Genomic DNA, 23,100 nt, shown 5'->3' with positions numbered 1-23,100 from the left:
ACAGCTACAACAGCTTTAGCACTACCTACCCCTGCTTTCAGCTGATCCCGCAGACCATGTCCCCTAACACTAACTAACTGTTAGTTCACAAGACCTCTGCTGCCCTCATCACTTTGGAGGAGCCATTGGACTGACAGTGGTGCATTATCTAATCATTTCAAACAAACAATAAATACTGGGAGCCATAGGGTGACATATACCTTTGCTGTTATTGATCCTTCTGTGGGTTTCAACTCGGTGAGACCCTAAATCCATTGTCCCAGTAAAGGAGACACAATACCAAAGAGGTGATGCACAATCAGAGTCTTTATTAATAAAGGAAATAAGTATTTATAATTATGGAAATAATCCTGATGGTCCCTTCCAGGAACTGGTTGCATCTTTAGAGGGTTCCCAGGGCTTACAGAAACACAACTAAATATGTAAGTATTCATTAGAATAAGTAAAATATCTCATTTTCAGTCCTGCAGGAAATTTCCCCCGAAGAGGCCAAAAACAACCACTTCACTATCATGTCTTTAAGTTCTGAAACAACCACAGGCACAATTCCTCCTTTTAGCTCAAATGGTTGAAATTAGAATTTTTAATTTCACAAACTCCAAATTACTGAATACTAACATGTGTAATGAGAAAAATAATTACAAACACAGAATATGGAAGACTTTTTTTCACCAAAAGTCATGGGCACATCTGAAATTTACATAGGGAATGGTGATTTGTACTGACCTTAAGACCTCAGCAAAATAATTTTTGGTCAGATATACATTACCTAGGAATATGAAAAGTTGTATGTCAACATTTCAAGTTTCTAAGTTTAATGTTACTACTTCCTTCCAAAAGATTTGCTTATGGGCTAGAATATGGAAAACTTAAGGTTAATTTATAATATTCACTATGTGACTGACCAGCTGTGGGGAAGTATGATACGATCTCAAACAAGACAAAATGGAAGTGCAGCTTGGTCCAGACTGAGATACATAAGGCACAACAGCTTTCCTTCAGGATCCTTCTCTCTGTCCTAGAGTCTTCCGACGGTATCAGGTTATGTGACAGGAAGCCAGTACAGCACCAGTATGTACAGAGGTACACAGGCGTGCACTGGGGTCTTCACATGTACACACATGCACACAGAGACTAGTGTACTTTAGCCTTCACTGGCCCCTAGCAGATGATTCATCCACCATTGCAAACCACTCACCGGTTTGTCCACTGCCCCAGGGAGATCTACAGATCAAACCCCTTCCCACGTGAGCCAAGCTTTGGACAAGGACGGCCATGAGAAACAGGTGCAAACCAAGACTGTAGATGTGTGCATCCAGGAAGGTGTATCGAGACTACTTGGACTCTGCTTTGTGTAGTCCAGTCAGTGCATGTGAGGTTCTTAGGAAATAAAATGATATGGTGTAGATAAGAGACTGTGAAAGTCCTGTTTGAACTTAGGACCAGAGGACTGACCAGCCATGGGCTCATATTGCAGGAATTTGGCATGTCAGAAAATGTCTAAATGTCTCAAAAAATTAATCGAGAAAGAGAGGTGGAGGGTGAGGGGAAGAAAAGAGGAAAGGACAGGGGAAAAGGTAAGAGGGGAAGGAAAGGGACAAAGGCTTTGGAAAATATTAGTTAACAAAAAAACCTTCCACAGGCAGAAGGGTGAAATGCCACAAAATACACGAACTCTGCAGGTCAATCAATAGTGGAAACACGGGCCCCTTTATACTTCCGTCATGGTATGTGTGCACATAGAATGCCATCTAGGTACTGATCCCAAGCACTTTTCAGAATATGCAAGATTAACTAGTCATTCTAGACAAAAATATATGTTTCTTTAAAGGAGCAAGGCAGTAGGCAGGAGAAACGTCTCTTCTTGGGGCAGATTCCCCATAGGAATACAAAGATGGAAGTATGGGGGTTTGGCAAGTCTAGTGGACATGGATGCAAAATGACCGCGAAGTTGTTGGTTGATTTTGAGAGCGGTATCTTCAAATGTAATCTCACAGCTCTGTCTGTGCAAATATCTTTATGAGAGTTAATGAACATGTGATTGGTTTTCAATGACACTGTGAAACACAGTAAAAAGGAACAGAGCTGACGTTGGAGTAGGGACAAAGGCTTTAGAGCCAAGGTGGGCCCTCTTGGGTCCCTCACACACATAGGGATAGACTCTTAAATAAAATAGCACTTCCTTAAAAATCTGCCACCTAAGAACTGTTTATATACCATAGAAAAATAGCAATTTTATAAAAAGAAATATAGTTATTTTGTTAGCATGGTCTATTTTAGAACAGCAATTATTTTTCATATAAAGAATATCTAAACATTCACACAGAAGGTAAAACCTAGGGAAGACTGAGTGCAAAGCTGAGCGAGCACAGCACGTTTGCCTTGAAGCCAAGTGGATCATCTCGTGGGTAAGTTACAGCGAGTGTGAGCCTTCGGGAACACCAAGAAGCGATTCTGAGTTTCACAGCAGTTAACTCACACGTAACTCCAAGCTGCTGAAGGTTTAGTAATAAAAATGGGTCATTCTTACTCACTTGCTCACTCATTCACTCGCTCACTCACTCACTCACTCACTCACTCGCTCACTCACATTCCCCTTACACTCAAAGTGTCCAAACTCCTTGGCCACGCTCCTATCCACCTGGAAGGGAATTAATGTAAATACTCTGTTCTAAATATAGGGATTATATATCCATGCTATAGAGACAGATGGTGTCAGCAGACCACCGCTTTGTCTTCGTAACAATTCTGTAGGGGTGGCAGGCAAAGGAGGAGTCGGGACACTGCAAACCCCACAGTTTTCAGCTTCTGCCTGAGCAAGACAGGTGGGCCAAGCAGAGAGCAGTCCACTAGCAGGCGGTGGGGGCTCCACCAGCAGCCATCACACCCTCTCCACTCGGCTTGGATCGTAGGAATCTGCAAACAAGAGAGACGAGAGGTCAGGGGGGGCATTCATCTGCCTTAGTTTATGTTCAATCTTAAGGCCACAAGTAGAGAACTAAACTCACATGTATAGAAAACTGATTTTTAGACACATCAGCCAACTTATTTCACTAAGGAGTCGACAGCTGGGGTGTTTTCAGGGAACAGGCACCGTCATTACCAAATACAGACAGCTATTCAGTTTATTGATAGCCCTTCCTGATTCTCAAAGTACAATATAAGCAATAATAAATTTACTGACTCTTAACCAGCATTAATGCCCTGGCCTAATGCCAATTCTTTTTGTTGTTTTCTTTGTGTGTGTATGTGTGCACACACTTGTATTCCAGGAGAGGCCAGAGACTGATGGTGGATACAGGATATCTTCCTCAATTGCTTTCATATTGTTCTTAATTTTGTCCCTGTATGACCACTGTAGTTTCTGAGGTGAGGTCTCCTGCTGAAGCTGGAGCCCAGTGGTTTGTCTCACCTGGCTGGCCATTGATCATTACAAATCCAGTCTCTGCCGCCTCAGCACTGAGATCATAGGCACGATGCTATAACTGGCTTTAGGGCTGTGGAGTTCTGAATTCAGTACTTTGCACTCCTATGCCTCCCCTCAATCCAATGACAGCATCTTTATGAACAAATTCCTCCCTTTGAGGTTTGGGGAAACTCAACTGTCAAATGCATGGCTAGCAAGAAGAGCTTTCCTCTCTCTAGCTGCCACCAGCCAACAGGCAGGGCCAGGACCAGTTACTCAAACTGAGCCCAGATGACATGAATTTTTTGAATGGAAGGAACACCATAGAAAGGGACAATAATTCCAAGCTGCCACTGGGATGGGCAATGTGGACAGTCTGACCCTGGGAACCCTGGAGACTGAGGCTCACCTCTGTGCCTCTGTTATAGCCTTATGACATGTTCCCTGCCTTAGCATTCCTAAATTTTTAAGAAAAAAAATCGATGAATCTGTAAGAGTATAAGATAGCCTTGAAAAAGGAGAGATCCATGAAGGGTTTATGCCCCAACGTGGGGGAATGCCAGGGCCAGGAAGCGGGAGTGGGTGGGATGGTGAGCAGGGGCATGGAGGAGGGAATAAGGGGAGGGGGTTTTCAGAGGGGAAACCAGGAAAGAGGATAACATTTGAAATGTAAATAAAGAAAAATATCTAAGTAAAAAAAATGTAGAGATCCCTCAAAAAATATAAACAGAAATAGAACTATTTCAAAATCCAGCAATCTCACTACCGGGAAAGACAATCAGTCAGGATGTCTGCATCCATGCTTGCTGCATGCTGTGTCAAGAGGTAGAACAGCCCAAGTGTCTGACAACAGATAAGTGAGGAGAGAAACGCTTTGTACATACAAATGTTTGCACAGTGAATGTTTGCATCAAAAAGGAGCACTCTTGTCATTCACAGTGGCACAGATGATGAATTGTGGGGATACTGTGCTAAGTTGAGAGAGTACACAGTGTGATGTCACATGTGGGTTTGTTTTTATATTAGACCTGTAGGACATAGCTTCTAGGAGCTGGGGTTGGGGCAGAGAGGAGACAGTAGAAAGAGTATAAAGCTGCAACTGTAAGGTGTCTTGAGGTTAGCACATCACAGGGAACATAGTTAACAGAGCACACATGCACTTGAACTCTGCCAAGAGGCTGGGTGCTGATGGATATGTTAATTAGCATGATTCTCATACTTTGCACACAATCTACAGTCACTCAAACATTATGTGCATCCTAAAGATGCACATAAGTGGGTAGGATCTTACCCACTTACCATCAAAACCTCAACGAGGACTGAAAAATAACAGCAAGGCTTACCATAGACTAGAAGATGATTTTTAAAAATCAGGATGGTACATTTTTACAGAAAACAATGCTCTGAAATGTACCATGATGTCCTACGATGGGCGTCCATCCCATCTCCTGCAGTCTAAGGTTTCACCATGTGCTGCTCCAGCTGGCTGGCACATATCTGGATGCTAGGCACTATGGTGAAAACTAAGACCATGCTGGGAGCACTGTGTAGGAGCAACATAAGGAGGGACAGGCTGGCACTCAGGGGTGCCACTGAGCCAGCTCACTGATGGAGTGACTGTCCCAGACCCATCTGGCTAAAGGAAGTAGAGTTCCCATGACTTAACACCTCTTGACACCACACTAGAAGACAGTGCTGTACTTGGGGATCAAGGATGCTGCTTCTCATGTGCTGAGGATATAGTGGGCGGCCACCAGTGAAGGAAAATGCCACACTCCAAACAAGTCTCAGACTGCACAGGCACCTGGAATTGAACTGGTCTCCTCCATGCCAGGTATGCTGGAGACAATACCACACAATGTCCCTCAATCCCAAGACCCAAAATTGAAGCCCCCAAATACAGGGAGCCATGGAAAGAACTCTCTATAACACTGGGTTTCTCACAACCACTCTAGGGATTGAATGACCCCTTTCACAGGGGTTGCCTAAGACCATATCAGATATTTAATTATGATTCATAACAGTAGCAAAATTACAGCTATGAAGTAGCTATGAAATAATCTCATGGTTGGAGGTCACCACAACAGGAAGAATGTATTAAAGGGCAGCAGCATTAGGAAGGTTGAGAACCACTGTTCTAGAATAATACATACGTTCTGTAGCTCATAGACAGGCTAGGTCCAACGAAACTAGTCTGAGCCATCTAATGTTATTTTAAGATTTATGGTAAATACATTAAAACACATCGAAAAGAAACAGGTGAAATTATCTTTAATAATATAGTTTATTTCACCAAATATATCAAAAATATATTCACTAAACATGTCTAGAATATTATATCACTTAAAGATGTAACATTTAAATGTAATATTTTCAAAATATTTCAGATTTTCTGAATTGAAGCTTCAAAACCTGGGTGTGTATTTTATACCCATACAACTGTGTCAGGGGGCTCTGACACCCTCCTCTGGCCTCTGTAGGTACCACACACATGTACTTCACAAAGCATTACATGCAGAGAAAACACCCACACTTGTAAAATAAAAATAAATGAGTGTGAATGAGTTGGGAAGTGGGAAGGGTCCGGAAGCAGTTAGGGACGGGGAAACTAATCAGAATAAATTGTATGAAAAAAAGCTTGGGTGTGCTGGCACACACCTTTAGTCCTGGCACTCAGAAGGCAGAGGAAGGAGGATCTCCACAAGTCTGAGACCAGCCTGGACCACGTAGAGAAACCTCATGTCAGAAAGGAAGAAGGAAGGAAGGAAGGGAGGAAGGAAGGAAGGAAGGAAGGAAGGAAGGAAGGAAGGAAGGAAGGAAGGAAGGAAGGAAGGAAGGGGAAAAGAAAAAAGAAAAGAAGAGAGGAGAGGAGAGGAGAGGAGAGGGGAGGGGAGGGGAGGGGAGGGGAGGGGAGGGGAGGGGAGGGGAGGGGAGGGGAGGGGAGGGGAGGGGAGGGGAGGGGAGGGAAGGGAAGGGAAGGGAAGGGAAGGGAAGGGAAGGGAAGGGAAGGGAAGGGAAGGGAAGGGAAGGGAAGGGAAGGGAAGGGAAGGGAAGGGAAGGGAAGGGAAGGGAAGGAAAGGACCATCAGGGTCATTTGGATGGCTGTCTATTATTTTGGAAGAGAACAAGCTTAGAAATGTATGTGCAGCACATGCAGAGGTCTGAGATGTTTATAAGGATAATTCTATATAGCTGCTTTCCTTGCCAATTCGAATGACACAGTCATTTAAAATACATGATAAGATCTTGACTCTTAATTGAGAAAGCTGGGTAATTTTTTGAAAATGAGTTCATTTTAAAAAGTATTCATTATTCTTGTGCCTGTGTGAAGATCCACAACTCTGTAGACCAGATTCTCTCCTATGACCTTTACCCAGATCTCAGAGATGGGGCTCAGTCACCAAACTTGCACAGCAAATGCCTTGACCTGCTGGAAGCCTTGCTACACACTCTTTTAAATTTTTAATTGATGACATCTTGCTATGTCGCCCTGACTGGCCTTCAAGTTCTTCCTGTGTCAGACTCCTAAATACAAAGATGGCAAGTGTGTGCCACCAGGCCTGCATGAAGAATCATTCTACGAAACTTTTTTATTGCCAGCGTTGAGGTGAGGATACCCATGCTTCTAATAATCACACAACTCCATCCAAACTAATGCCAAACACCTGCCCTCCAGCCCAACCCCTTACCTGCACACCACACGTCTTGGTCTGACATCTTGTCCCTTGGCACTTCAGGGTGTCCGTTTTCATTTTGAGAGACAGAGGGCAGGTGCCCTGCTTGCCAGGCTTGGTCTTTACCACTCAGGGAAGTAAGGCCTTCTGAAAGCCAGGCTGAACTTTTGATGACCTTTAAGGGGGCAGGCTCCTCCACAGAGTCAGCACTCTTGGAGCTCAGACACCTCATCTGAGACAAGGAGTTGACCTCCCTCATTCTTATCAAGTGAACGGAGTCTGCCCTTTTTGGGGGTGATACAAGTTTTTCTTGTAAGTTCTCGATCACTTTGGAAGGGTTTCTGAGCCTCTTTTCAGGACCCACCACATTTGTGGACTTTTCCATGAAATGGAACAGAGTGGACTTGAAGGGTGGTTTCCCCTCCTCATCCTTTTTCCCAGGCTCAGGACTGGTGGCCTGACTTGTAGGGAAGCCATCCACATCTGAGCATACAGAAGCCTGGGGGGCCCTTTCTCCTACGAAAAGAGGACTCTCAGTCCAGCCACACTTCCTCCTGCCATAGAAGGCATCAGTGGCCACTGTGGGCCCCACTGGTAGTGCCAACCTGGGTGATGAGTCCTCTCTGGATGAACTTGGGTTGCAGGCACTTGCATCAGGCTCAGGAAGCTGGCTTTGTTCTGTTCTCCTGGCACTTGGCAGAAGGGCCTCCACGGCCACCTCGATGCCCAGGATCCTCTCTGCCCTTTCCTGCAGAGACTCACTTGGAAGGACTTCCACGGTGTTCTCTAAACCCAGACACTCTAATTTATAGGCATTCTGTTCTTGTCCCAGTGTGAGCTCTAAAGACCGAAAGTCTGGTGTTGAGTGGCCTCGATATTTGTCAGCAAGTGGCAGAAGGACACAGGGTAGGACCTCTGTGTCCCCGCCATTATCCACCTGTGTGGGAGTCTCTCTGTCCAGCTGCACAGACCCTAAAGCATCACTGACTTTGGTGAGTTCTTGACTTCCTCTTGGTTCTGACATACAGTATAAAGGGGCTGCTTTTGTGTCAATGGGTGCAATCCTGCTCACAGGCCTTGGGCTAAAGTCTCGCTCACACATCCCATTCAAATCCTCCTGGCTTTTCTGCTCTACAGTCAGGCTTCCATCTGCCCATTGGACCGGAACACCTCTGCTGCCTTCCTCCTGTGATGGGCCCAGGGACTGTGGATGGACACATGAGTGGCCAGGCTTTGGTTCTTCATTCCAGTTCTGTGACTCATTAAGTCTTCTATCTGGGGAAGCTACATTCTCCAGTGCCAGCCCTGCAGGCTGCTGTTCTGTTCTAGTTTCCTGGAGAGCCCAAGACTTGGTTCTGGAATCTACACAGTCCTCTGGCTGTTCTGCCTCACTGTCCTCACTACCACTACCACCATGGCTTTCTTCCTCTTCCTGAAGCTCCTTGTTAAAACTTTCTAACTGACTTATCAAGTCCCAGGGCCGCCGGCTGACTGGTTTCAAGAGAAACTGACCAAAGAGTCGTGTGCTGTTGCACTGGCCTGTTGTGGACTCCCCCTTCACCACATCTGGTGTGGGAACAGGGTTGGCACCAGGGAGCTGCTCAGAAGTCTCTTTGGACATAGATGCCTGGTTTATGGCTGAGGAAGTCCTTGAGAAAGCACTGTTTCGAGATGGGCTAAGGGACATTTGTCCTTGGAGGTGAGGTACACTGGGCTTCTGATTTTGATCACTGAATGCTAAGGCTGTATGTAGGTGTACTTCGGAGGCAGTGGTATCTGGGCATGTTGGGGTCAGAGCTACATTGCTGGCCTCTCCTGGCTTTGTGGCAGGGAGGAGCTGTGAGCTTTTGGAGTCTTCGTGAAAACTGGTTTGGGTCTGTTGATCTCTGTATTGGTGTCCTGGCCATGAGCTGGAAGCCTGAAGTTCTCTGGGTTTGAGTTCTCTGGGATGGAGGATTCTGGGGTCATCAATGTGGCCATCTTCTGACTCCCTCAGACCTTGCCTTGGGGATGTTCTTCTGCAAGCCATGCTTCCCATGAGGGCTTGCAGCTCCAGGTCAGTGGAAGACATACTCAGAAGACTCTGCTCCTCCAGGGCTGAGCCCTGACGCAGCCCATGGGTCTTATCAGCAACCAGCTTAAAGTCACTGTTGTTTGTATCCGTATCTAGCACAAGTGACTCAGATTTAACTGGGATGGAGACCAAACAAAATATAGTTGCGTTGCTTTTCTTCTTTGAACTTTTCTTGCTCTGAACTCCAGTTTCAAACTTTCTGAGCTTAGTGTAGGTTTTGCAGGTACCCTCACTCTGTGGCTGTGGTGAAGAGGCATGACTTTCTGCCTTGATGTCTGTCACATTAGTTGTTAGTCCTCTCATGACATGATGCTCTGTTTGGCCATGGAAGCCTCCAGGTTCAATGCCCACGGGGAGCTGGCCCTGCAGCCACCGGGGACTAGAATGGAGAAAGGCGGAGTTCCGCTCATTGACTGGTGAAGGCGTTGGGCCCCGTGGTACCGAAGGGGCATCATCGTACTGTCTTTTCCCAATGGCTGGCTCTTGGGTAGTGATTAATCCAGGGTTATAGGATGTGCCATCAGGCTTTGCCTCTTCATAGAATTCTGGGGGCTGAGCTAGTTTGATATGTCGGATCCGTGGATCATCAAATGGAATGTACTGAATTGAACCCCCATGGGTGGCAATAGGATAGGGTTGTGGAGGAAGGCCTTGCGGAGGAGAGCCAGGCATTGCATCATAGAGATCCCTAGCTTCAAGAGAGCCAGAAGGAAGTGGACAGCTGGTCTCAGGTTTCTCAGGTACTTGCTGCTGACTCTGGCTGCTGCTCACATGCCTGGGCACAGGATCTTCAAGGTATGGGTTTGGAATGTGCTGAGGGGGTGACCTATATGAAGGTGGAGGCACATACACTGGGGGCTCCAAGCCAGTATCCAGCATACCCAACTCATGGCTGGGATCCTTACTTCTTGTTGGGTAGGAGCCACGTGGGTCCCTGTGCTGGTGGTCCTGAAATCCACCTTCTCCCCTGGGCTGTGAGTGAGAGCTATAACACGGAGTCTTAAGGGGTTTCCCAAACTTAGGCCTGGGAAAAGGACCCGAGGAGCTAGCCTTCTCAAGGTTCCTCATGGGTTCCGAAGGGGATGGGAAGCTGGGAGGATATGGTGGCACTTTTGGGACAGCTGTTATGTGACCATCATGTAGTGGAACCGGAATTTCTGTGAAATTTAGGCTCTTAGGAGAAAGAGCTCGAGGCAATGACTGGGATTTTTTTCTGTTCTGAGATGTCAGCATGTGCTCCCCATGAACAAATGGGTACAGACCCTCGAACTTTTCCTGGGGCCTTTTCCGTCCATCCCCATCGGATGCCTGCCTCCCTAACTCCCTTGGCTTCTTCCAGCTTTCCAAGCTCATGTCCTGCATTCTCAGCTCTTCTTCCCAGATGGCATTCTTCATCACATGCTCTGTCCTTCCTGCAACTTCCCACAGATTCTCTCTCACATGGATGGGCAGACTGTGAGCCTGAGCCATTCCTCTGCCTTCCAGTTCTTTCCAGTCCCTGGGACACAGGGAGCCACTGCCCTCCTGTCTTCCTCTGCTCCAGTAGATGTCTTCTCTACCACTTTGGGGCTGAGAGGCCCATGCTAAGGAGGATTGATTTAAAAACCTGCAAAACAGAGGGGCAGATGTTATGTAAGACAAATGCACCCTCATCTGCTTCAGTGATCAGTGCTCAAGGTCAAACTTGGGTTACCACCTTTGAAACATTGGTCCCTATGGTGGTTTGAATAAGAACAGTCCCCCACCCCCATAGGCTCATATAATTGAATGCTTAGCACCAGGGAGTGGCATTATTTGAAAGGATTAAAAGGATTAGGGGCAAGCCGGGCGTGGTGGCGCACGCCTTTAATCCCAGCACTTGGGAGGCAGAGGCAGGCGGATTTCTGAGTTCGAGGCCAGCCTGGTCTACAAGGTGAGTGCCAGGACAGCCAAGGCTACACAGAGAAACCCTGTCTCGAAAAACCAAAAAAAAAAAAAAAAAAAAAAAAAAAAAAGGATTAGGGGCTGCAGCCTGGGAGGGAGTGCACCACTAGGTGGCCTTTGGGGTTTCAAAAGCCTATGACTAGGCCAGAAGCTGTTTGTCTGTCTCTGTCTCTCCACCTAAGGATCAGGATGTAGTTTTCAGCTACTGCTCCAATGCCAGCCTGAAGGAATGCTCCCTACCATAATGATAATGGACTAAACCTTTAAAACTATAAGTCAGCCCCCAATTGAATACTTTCTTCCGTTAGTCATGGTGTTTCTTCACAGCAATAAAACGGCGACTAAGACAGTCTCCAACTGCAGGACTTTGCCAGCTAGAAAGAAACCACATCCTACCAGTCATGGTTGGGAGACAAGAGCCAAGAACACCACACAGAACACCAGGATGCTGGCTGTACCAGAGAGGACACAAACCTCAGAGCTTTAAAACACCTGAAGTTAGGGAGCACCTGGAGGAGGAATATTCTCCCTGCAGTCCTAGACCACAGGCCAGGAACGGCCCAGACTGACTGAGCAATCTCAGAGAGTCTCATCTTCAAAGCACTGCATTACAGCACAGGTCAGATCACTGGTGTTGGGGAGAGAGGGCATACTTCCGGGTCGCAGGGTCCCCATTCCCAGTCATGCTCAGTGTAACTGGATAGGGTACCATATTATACATGGGTTACATTCCCATAGGGTGATGCTACTCCAAGTCTTGGGAACTTAAATTGCTGGGGAATGCACATCTGAATCTAGGGAATTTTAAAGTCCTAATGCCCAGGAGTATCTTCAGAATATGGGACCTTGGGATAACCTGGTACCAGAACCTTTCGGTTTTCTCTGCAAATGAGAATCATCACACATCATGCGTGCATGTGTGTATGTGTGAACTCATATGGGTATGTGAACTCCTGTGTGTATGCATGCATGTGCAGTGTGTGAGAGATAGTGTGTCTGTGTGTGAGAATTTGTGTGGGTTTGTGAACTCTTGTGTGTGTGTGTGTGTGCATGTGTACATGTGTGCATGTATGAACTCTGTGTGTATGTGTGTGCATATGTGAACTCATGTGGGTGTGTGAACTCGTGTGCGTGTATATGCATGCACTCGAGCACAGGAACATGTGTATATGCATGTATATGGGGTTAAGGTTGATGTAGGGAATTCTCCTCATTGCTCTCCCCCTCGATCCCCCAAACTTGCAGGCATGGCTTGTCTTGCTAGTCAGTTAGGTCCAGGTATCCCCACTCTCAGCCTTTGAAGGCTGAGTTATGAGCAGCTACCACAGCCACATGGCATTTCCTTGTGCTAGGGATCTGAACTCTTGTTTCTAAAGCCTACAGGGCAAATGCTTTAACTGCTGAGCCACCTCCTCCCCTTCCCAGGAGATTCTTACTCTCAGGTAAAACTTCTAAGTGGAGAAGTGAGGACTTTTCACTGCATGTTAGTTTCTTTTGAAGTCTTTAAAAAACCAAACCTCCCAGTGGGGGCTAGAGAGATGTGTCTGTGGTTGTGGTCAAGAGCACTTGCTGCTCTTGGAGAGGGTCCCAGCATCCATGTGGTAGCTTACAGCTGGCTGCAACTCCAGGTCCAGAGGATTTGATGCCCTTTTCTGGCCTTTCTAAGCACCTTTCTAGGTGCACATACATACACTCAAGCCCCCCCCCCCCCGCCCCAACACACACACAGAAGCAAACAAACACCCCCAAATCAAAAATTACCAATGCCTAGAGCCCACTTCCAGATATGTGGATTTGATTGGTCTATGGAGGAGTCCAAAATCATTATATTTCAAATCTTCCCAAATGACTCCAGTCTGCCCCCAGGGGATTAGATTACAGTTTTAAAGCAACTGAAGATAGCACCGAGCAGCGCTGCTTGCTGAGCACAGGTTGCAGATACTCCCCACAAAAGACCAGGGCTGGACACAGCACAGAAAAGCTGCTCCCTGCAAGGTGCTCAGGAAAGTCAGCTGTTCTGATCAGCCAAACGGAAGAATGTTCACACTCTAATGTCATTGTTTCAACAACATAAATAAAAAAATAAAATATATTCCTTGTTGAAATTAATTGGAAGAACATGCACAAGGACCAAACCTAGACACCACGAGCCATCATCCCAGAGGCTGTGTGAGGGCCTGGGGTTGTGCAGGCCTCTCATCCTGTGCACCTTCCTAGAGCACGGGGTGGGGGGTCAAGCAGGGGTGGCACTGGTTCTTTGGTGGCTGTCTGCCATGTTCACCGCGTGTTCCCACACACCCACCTAAGCTTCGGGAGCAATGGCCATCATTCCTCTCTCCTAGGAGGAGTCTGAGGCACAGGAGTAACTGAACAGTAACATTATCTGACATTTGTGCTGTGCAGTGCATAGGGATAAGTGTGCCAAATAAGTTACTTCACTTGTACTTTACCCACACCACTATCTTCTTCTTTGGATGGCAAGAAAACCAGGATACAGAAAGATTAATCAACTTTCCCAAATTATAACATTTGTAAAAATCTGGGGAAGAAATTCACCAGAAAAAAGGAAAGCTGAAAACCCAATCAACTCACCACTGTACTCTACTTTTAGTCATTATTAGAGTTTTTGCTATATTTTGTTTTGATTATTAATTTTGTTGATACAAGGTCTCAGGCAGTATAGTCTAGTCTTGAATTCCTGATCTTTGTGTGTCTTCCTCCCAAGAGCTGGGACTATAGGCACAGACCAACAAATCTGTGACGACTGCATTTTATTTCCTCCATTTAAAGATAAATTCCATTCAGAATTCAATTGTGATGGATATATGGTAAGCCAGTAATAGACACATGATTTGACCAGTATCAACTGTTCATGTGGATTCTGTTCTAACATATTTTGAGGAACACTTTATCCACTAACCCTTGATGTAAGTAAGCCTCAGCTCATTGAGAATAAATTCTTACAAGAGGAATGAGTAGATGCTGGACGATGCTGTCAAATCAACCCTAGATAAGCCACACCAATGTACAGTTCCACCAGGTATGTGGCACACAGATGGGCTTGCACAACTGTTTCTTTCGGCTCTACTTATAATTATTTTTTCCTCGTGAGATAAGTGAAATCAATTTCTCATTATTTTAGTTTGCATTGTTCTGATTAATGCCCTGCCCCTGCCGCAGTCACGTGTTCTCCCAACATCAGTCTTGGAGGTACAGCAGAGTGAAGACCATGGGGCCTGGGAAGGACTCAAAAGCCACAGTCCTGCTGACTACTGCATATGAACACATGAAGGTCTAGGAATGGATTGAGAACACAGTTGTTATGCAAGGAGTCTTGGTAAAGCTGTATGTTACTAGTCTTTCTTGGGAGTAACTTCTCTGCCTCAAAGAGCAAAGTCAGTGTCCAAATAACTGACAAAGCAGCTACTATCTGCATGGCTTAGCCATTTTTGGAGGTCAAGGGTGTCTCACTGTGAGGCCTACATGCTTCTGCCTTTGCTGCTTAGTGTAGGCTGCCAATCTTTTAGCTGCTTTCTAAATCGTTTTCTTCACACTAGGTTGGCTTGGGTTCTACAAGGACTCATCTCTTTGAAACCCACTGCTAGTGGTCTCCTTGAATGCCCCCTACCCATGCTGGTGAGCCAGTTGGGTAGTTCTAGGAGCTACAGTCCTACCCTGAGGAACCTGCAAGACACATCAACCTAAGTGTCCGTCAGTGATACTGGCTGGAGGGCGGCAGACTGTTGTAAAATACCCTCCGCAGTGCAGTATGACACTTCTTACAACAGTCAGACTGAGCTGGGATGGAATGGAACAAGGACATGAGTGACTATAAGCAGCAGGCACAGCCTTCTGCCCTCTGAGGTTCCTGACAGGGAGGGTCTTCATCTCCTATCATTCTTACTCCTCAGTGGTCTCACCATGTTCTATGGTGCCTGACTTTGTATAGGAAGCCACAGTGTGGCTTTGTGGTGAGCATGCCTTGTGCTTAGGAAGAGGCTGAGACCTCAAGGCACTACTGTGCATGCCCGTGCTATGGCCATGACCAAACGACAGATAAACACGACATAAACTGGGCAAGAATACAGACTGTGACTTCCTAGTGATGTGATGTGGTCAGTTTCCAACTTATGTAAAAAAAATGCTATCATTCTCATTTTGTCAAAACTAATCAAAATCACTAAGCATTCTGGGTTAAATTTATTTGCACAGTACACCCAAATCCCAAGTTACAGAAAATGCAGGTCCATCTGGGAGATTTTAAACAATCTATTTTCTTTTTGTAATTTTAATTATGTTTGTATGTGTACATGCTACATGGGTACAGGTGTTCACAGGACAGAAGATGGTGTTGTACCCCCTTTAGTTAGGCCATTGTGGGCAGCAAAAAGTGGCTGCTAGGAACAGACTCAGGTCACAGGTGCTCTAACTGTGTGGCCAGCCCCCAGCCTTACAAATAATCCATTTTAAATATCAGTCCACTTGGCACAGACAACAGTGAAGCATTCCTGGACACAGCAGTGCACACCTAAAAGCCCAGTACTTAGAAGTCTGAAGCAGAAGGATTTAGAATTCTAGGTAAGACATGACTACACAGTGAGACTCTGTCTCAAAACACCAAACCAAGGAGCAGGGTAGGACTCAGTAAGTCACGATGCTTGCTGCCAAGCCTGATGACCTAAGTTTGATTGTTAGAAACCACACAGTGGAAACAGAGATTCAACTCCTGAAAGCTGTCCTCCACTACACACACACACACACACACACACACACACACACACACACACAAGTATGCATGGAAGTGCGCACATGCCCACCCCAATAACTATCAATTATTTAGCAACTGTCTACTTTGAACTTAGCCTTAGCCAGGCCAGGCCAGGCATCAGGAGAACCCAGCCAGGGGTTGTTCTGTAGCACCCCCTTCAGACAAATCACCAATTGCATCTTCTCTACAAGCTTTGAGAGAACTACTCTGTACTACATAAATCAAGTGCTGCCTCAAATGGCTTCAAAGCTACAAGGATGTTCACTAATGCTTTTGAAAAAAAAAAAGCTGAGATCAAATTTTTCTTTAAAAAATAAGAAACTAAAGGTTCAACACAGAAATGTTTACAATGGATTCCGTATAAACCTGCAGGGCACACTGATGGTCAGTGTGAGCAGATGATACCCTCCATGCACAAACACTGAAAACTTTCACCCCGGGTGAAAAGTCACGCAGGACTATGCCAAGGTCCCAGAGGATGGGGCATGAGGAGGCAGAGTGAGCCTCTGTAACAGTCTCACTTTATCATGGGTCAGAGTCAGGAAGCCAATAGCATCACTGATAAACTGCCTGGAAAATATTTGAAATACAAACATTTGAAAAACAACATATCTAAAGGAAATTGGCAGGCCTACTCCCAGGTTCTACAAGGCAATTAAGAGGAAAGTTAGGAGGAGTCTGTGTTCCTCACATGACTCCTTTTCACCAGAGAAAAGACTCAACTCCACTGTGTTCTACGACATGTAGGACCAAACGTATGGTTTTATGCACAATAGTACTGAGCATAGCCCCAGCCAGTCGTTTAGAATGTCTCACTTTATTCTGTGCGACTGTGTATGTATGTGGATATGTACATGCCACTATATATGTGTGGACATCAAAGGACAACTGTGGGAGTCAGTTTTTCCCTCTCCCATGTGTGTTCCTGGGATTAAACCCAGGTCAGCAGGCTTGGTGGCAGGTGCCTTTACCCTTTATCCACTGTGTCACCTTGCTGCGGCACCCTATCTTTTTTTTAAAAAGTAAGTCTAAAGCTAGGAAAAGGATTCAGCATCTCGGTTAAAGTACTTGCTGAGTAAGCATGGAGACCAGGGTTACACACATAAATGCAGGGTAGAGGTGGCAGCCTGCCTGTAATCCCACTGGTAGGGGGCAGAGCAAGGGATCCACAGGGCAAGCTGGTTATCTAGACTAGAGAATCTGTGTTCACATGAGAGACCTGCCTCAATATATAAGGTGGAAACCGATCAAGGGTGACACATGATGCCAACCCTTAGCTTCTGTATATACATACATATGTACCCTCACACAATGCCCCCAACATACATACATACATACATGCACATATATACGTGCACACATACAGGTATGATGCACATATGTAGCTATGCACACACATATATGTACACTTACATACATATATATATATACATACATATATATATATATACATACATGGACACACACATATATGCACACATATAGACATGCATGCACACATACCACACATACAATCTAATAACAAAAGATGAGTCACTTAGAATGGAAGCAGTGATTTTAATGGCTGTCACATGCTCTAATAGGATTATCGGCTCAGTGCATTCCACGGCCATTATGACTGACTTGTGACCATCTGGGCACAGGATGTTAGGTGAGTTTAGCTGAGGAGTGCTGCTTGTAGATGACCTGGAGTGCTCTGTGCAAAGGGAAACATGAGCACTCCAGTCCCCTCTCCTTGTTCCATGAACAGCATCCTGAACCTGACCATTGGGTGACCCCAGGTCCAGTCAGTTGTCCTTCCATGTAGAGATCAGGGTGGGGATGTGTGATGATTTGTATGTGTTTGGCCAGGGAGTGGCACAATATTTCAGGGTGTGGCCTTGTTGGAGAAGGTGTATTACTGTGGGAGTGGGCTTTAATACCCTAGTCCTAGTTGCTTGGAAGTCAGTATTCTGTTAGCAGCCTTCAGATGAAGATGTAGAACTCTCAGCTCTGCCTGTACCATGCCTGCCTGGATGCTGCCATGTTCCTGCCTTGATGATAATGGACTGAAACTGTGAACCTGTAAGCCAGCCCCAATTAAATGTCATCCTTATAAGAGTTGCCTTGGTCATGGTGTCTGTTCAAAGTAGTAAAACCTTAACTAAGACAGGATGGGAGTTCCCATAGTCATACATACATCTCCTGGTCCAGTGGTGGCTTCTTGGTTTCCACAAGTGTCACCTGGTAGTACTGCAATCTACTGTTAAAGATCACCTGCATGTTCTGGACCAGAATAGCTGCAGCCACAGCCTCTTCCTTCAAGTGATCTTCCTCCTTCCTAAGAGGTCAGTGGTTTGCAGCTAGATGGATAAGCTAAGCATAAAGATCATAAGCACCCATGCCTGCTCCTCCTAGAGTGGCAGAGGGTAGGTATCGCTTCACAGTCTGCTCACATTTACCAGCCCCAGCATTAGGTGCACAGCAAACTTTTGTGATGGGGTCCACCATCTACCCCTGTAGAATTTGATACAGGCCTGGAAGCTTATGATTTCATTTTCAGCATGTTGTAGACATTCACACAGCAAGTGGCCCTCCAACACATAAGAGCAAATGTGGGGAGAACACAAAGACTGAAGGAAGTGTAGAGGCTAGCATGGATTAAAAATCAGTCAGATGGTCTGGTGGTGGTGGCTCATGCACTTAATCTCAGCACATAGGAGGGAGAGGCAGGCAGCTCTCTGAGTTAAAGGCCAGCTTGATCTATAGAGTGAGTTTCAGGACAGCCAGGGCTACACAGAGAAACCCTGTCTTGAAACAAACAAACACACACAAAAATTAGTTGGATAAACAAGATAAGGCTGCTGCATAAGCTAACAGACTATCCCACTGTCCAGCTAGTGTACCTGGAAAGCTGTGTGGGCACTGTTCTAAGGAGAAAAGCTACCAATGGCTCCATACTGCTAGGCCTGGTTTTCACAATGTCAGCAATGGCTGCTATCACAGAGTGCCCAATGTGCCTAAAGACATTTGAAATATCTTTGTTTGCTTGCTTTTTAGTTGTATATGTTTGGACTTTCAAAGGATGCTAATTGTAGACATCTCAATGAGGAGTGAGGGAGATCTATTCAATGGTCTCAGATAGTCGATTTAGTAGTTCTTGATGGCAGTTTTGGGGAGTGCCTGTTGCTAATACCTGCATAAAGGCCGTGGAAGCCAGTTAGTAACACCACAGGCTGTATCATCCTGTGCAGGCACCTGGGCTCCATCAAAGTAGCTCAGAAGAGGAACAGTACAGGCGCTTGGAATCCATCCCTGCCATAGTGTTAAGGGCCACAGTGTCTCTTCCACACTGAGCTAGCACTGGACTTCAGCTGCTCTCATTTGCGTGCCAAGCCTTTTCTGAACCACCTCCTTGCCTGGTAGAGCAGTATCAGGATAACAATCCTGAGCAAGTGAGATGGCTAAACAGGTATAGACCCCACCGAGCCTGGCCGCCTGAGTTAGTTCCAGGGACCCACATGATGGAGGGACAGAGCTGGCAGCAGGTCTCTGACTTCACTCACATGCTGGGACACACCCCAATACCACAAAATAAATAAGTGGGCTTTTTAAAAATGTAAAAACGAGAATCAGTAGAGAGGGTAGCAATACAGGCCTGAGAGGTAGTAAAAGAAAAACAGCTTGCAGAGCACTAGGCTGGCGGCTGACACACAGAGTGGGCTCAGTGTGTGTGCATCAAGTCTGTCATCTTGCATAAACACTTTCTGAGAGTGTTCCTAAGAGAAGAGAGTCTGCCCCACCTCTGAGTCATGTTAGATATTTAAGGGTGTCCCTTCATCTTAGGGATTGTATGGCAGGGGTATTTTGGTTACGGCGCAGTGGAAGGGAAGGAGCTGCTTTATGGACTTCCTTATTGCAGAAGCAGTCATCCCATGAGGAATGTGCCGGGGCTTCTATGCCCACAGGAATGCCAATGGCACAGCACTTCTTCTAGACACACCCTAGCAGGGCAATCGCAGATACCTCTAGCACCTGAGCATTGGCTCCCTGGCCACATCAGCAGGGACTCATGGCTGATTCTGCTCCCCCTTTGGAGCCTTTCACATCTGGTGCTGGTAAGGAAGGTGACCAGGTGCCAGGAGTGTGAGCTTTCTGCCCTGGCTTACAAAGGATGGCATGGGTTTTAAGTGTCAGAATCACAACTTTCCAAATGTGCACAGCTGCTAAATCCTTAACCTCCAGACCTCTGATGCCTCCCTCTATGCAGAGACAGTAACAATTCTGTCTCTGGGAGCTCCAAGGGGAGATCAGGTGGAATGCAAAATGTTCCACATAGTACCTAACAGAGAATATCGTTTATTACTATTACTAACCTAGTTGTGATAAATTCTTGGTGGACAGGTAACATCAACATTCTTTCTTCTATCCTAGGGGAAAGACGCACAAGCAAGCACAGGGGGAAGGAGGAAGTCGGAGTGCCATCAGGAGGTGATGGCTATTTTAGTACATGTTTTCTTTTTTCTCCGTTGTAATCATCCTTAGGCCTTGACAATAGCAGGAACCAATGATCCGGCTGAGTGTATAGCAAGATGCTGCCCTGCCCAGCACAACTGGTCGCTAAGGAAGAAGCTACAACCATTTTCCACAGGACAATGCAGAGCAAACCAGTGTTTGGTTTATTAAAACAAAACAGGAAGGGCAACTGTCCACCCATCTGCTCTCAGGTAAATGCAGTAGGTAAGGCAGACTATTTCAGAGTACCTACTTCCTCAAATCGGAATTAATACTTTTTTTTACCAAGTCAGACTTTCTTGAGCAGTAAGTATAGTCTATTCAGTGCCACTGAAGACATGAAAGAACACTCTAGCTTCTCACTTCTACCCATTTCAACTAGCCTCCCTGCCTCCAGGTCCTCATCCTCACTCACTCAGCTGCTGAGTGGGTGTATGGGTCTTCCCTCTTTCCAACCCAGTTCTTTAGCAGCTGAGCTCACAGCAGGCAGAGTACAGAAGAAGTGCAAGACAGGATCACATAGAGACCTTAGGGCTATAAGGTCTCTAGGGTACCCCAGAGGCCACCTACAGCCATTGCTGAGCTGCATGCCACCTGGGTTTTCTTTGTTCTCCTCAAGAATTTAGTACAGTCCTCCTGAGGGCAAAATAGTGATCCTCTTGCTTAGCTGCCCACTCCCTCACCTCCTACCTAGACTGACCAGAGGCATTTCCTACCTCTCAATCTTAGCCAGATCTCTAGCTAAAAGCAATCCTCCCATGGACCTTGACTAAGCCTCTTGGGGAAACTGCAGCTGTCAAAACACAGGAAGGTCTCTGGAAGTCCTTCCTTGCTACTATGTTTCTGCAAGACACTGGTTCAAGGATTTAACCACCAGCAGCAGCAGCAGCAGCAGCATCGGCAGCGGCAGCAGCAGCAGCAGCAGAAGCACCACCCCACCCTTGTTGAGCAAATTCTGTAGCCAAAGGAAATGTGGCAGCGTGAGTGGGAGGTACTGGAGCACAGGTGCTTCCCCAGAAAATGAGCGAGTGCCTTGGAGGAGAGGGCAAGGGAGACCTGGGACTTTGCTAGCATAAGAGCATGTTAGCTCAGCATTGTCCCCTGGGAAAAGGCTGAGATACAGCACCCTGTGCTGAAAAAGTGAAGCAAGCCCATAAGATAAAGTGTGTGGGCTTAGAATTTTGGAAAGAGAAAGAAAGACATAGAAGCTGGTGTTAAATTTAAGCATTTACTCACTTCTTTTAAAGATAACCATTATAAGTAGGGTATGATGTGAGAGAAGCTGAAAAAAAAAAAAAGAACTGTTTACCATACCCAGCAGCACCAGTGAGAATGGATATTTATCCACCTGTTCTAAAACCAGCCAGGACAAGAGTCTGGAGCAGCATCAGAGGTGTCCTCAGTTGCTCAGTCTCTAATTAGTCATGGTGTTGTTGATGCAGGATAATCACAGTAACTGACAGATGAGAAAGAAAGAGAGAGAGATCGAGAAAGAGAAGAGAGGGAGAGAGAGGAAGATGGGGAGGGAGAGGGAGAGGGAGGGGGAGGGGGAGGGGGAGGGGGGGAAGGGAGTGGGAGGGGGGAGGGAGGGAGAGAGGAGGAAGAGGGAGAGGGAGAAATAAAGAAGGGAAGAAAGAAGAACTTCCGAGTGAAGCAAAGCAGAGCCTATTGTGGGGTGACGTTCAGATTCAAATCTCTGTGCTGTTTATTCACAGCTTGCAACTTCCTCTGATTACACTATTCCACAGGAAACACATTAAGGAAACCCGTGAAGACTGATAACAGCCTTCACATATTTGAATGGGAGCTAAGGAAGCATGAAGCTTCGTCCATGGTGTCCCACCCATTTCGCTGTGTGCTATATATGTATGTGCACCAATGAATGGGTGAGCTCATGCATGTATGTGCTGATGTGTGTGGACCATGCATGTGTGCTTATACATGTGTTCTTGTGTGTGTGTGGATGTACTCATGTGTGTGTGCACTGTAGTTGTGCCCACATGTATGTGCTCCTGAATGTGTGTGATCATTCACAAGGCAAGAAAGCTTGGGATGTGGCCTATGAGTTTTGTGTTCTGTTTAAGTCACTTTCAGTGGAGCCTGGTGGTCACCTGGGAAGAGGGCATCTCAACTGAAGAATTGCTTCCATCAGATTGCCCTGTAGGCATGCTTGTGTAGCATTTTTTTATTGTTGATTGATGTAAGAAGGCCTAGCCCAATGTGGGCTGTGCTGCCCTTGGAAAGGTGGGCCTGGACTATATAAAAACATAGCTGAATATGGGCTTGGGAGTAAGCCAGTAAGCAGTTCTCTGTGGTCTCTGTTTTAGTTTCTGCCTTTGGGTTCTTTGTGAGCCTCTGCTCTGACTCCATTTGATGATATAAGGGTCCCAGTGAAGGCTCCTTGGCCTCTAGGGTAGCTCTCTGAGAAGAGCATGGTACATGAACAGGGAAAAGGCCAGGTAATGGGTAGATGAACCAGGCTTCTGCCGAGTGGCGTGAGCATCTGTGTCTGGGTAGTCTTCCTTGTTTGCTTGCCACTCAGACGGAATGTCTGACAAAAGCAACTAAGAAGCCAAAAGTTTCTCAGCTCATAGTTCATCAGGGGTGCCATGGGGACATTCAGATGGCAGCAGGGGCATGAGGTGACTCACTTCCTCCATGTGACCTCACCTCTTAAAAGTCCCACAGCCTCCCAAAGCAGTGCCACATGTAGAGATTAAGTGCTCAAACACATAAGCCTGCCAAAAGACATTCCATACTC

At 46.2% G+C, this 23,100-nt stretch overlaps 1 protein-coding gene across 1 annotated transcript in view; it reads right to left on the bottom strand.

Moving 5' to 3' along the window:
* Nucleotides 1–297: 297 nt before the first annotated feature.
* The window catches only part of Jcad (junctional cadherin 5 associated), a 42,618-nt gene continuing 19,815 nt past the window's right edge, over nt 298–23,100 (bottom strand). The window contains exons 3-4 of the mRNA XM_021150751.3: nt 7,096–10,760; nt 298–2,916 (exon numbers count right to left, since the gene is read on the bottom strand). Of these exons, the coding sequence (XP_021006410.1) occupies nt 2,882–2,916; nt 7,096–10,760 (3,700 nt within the window). The 3' untranslated portion in view covers nt 298–2,881. The remainder of the gene's footprint in view (nt 2,917–7,095; nt 10,761–23,100) is intronic.

Source organism: Mus caroli, unplaced genomic scaffold (genome assembly GCF_978045245.1).
Source record: "Mus caroli unplaced genomic scaffold, Mus_caroli_1 scaffold_19, whole genome shotgun sequence".
NCBI classification, from domain to species: Eukaryota; Metazoa; Chordata; class Mammalia; order Rodentia; family Muridae; genus Mus; species Mus caroli.
Note: the sequence above shows the minus strand (reverse complement) of the source record. Positions and strands in the feature narration are given on the sequence as shown.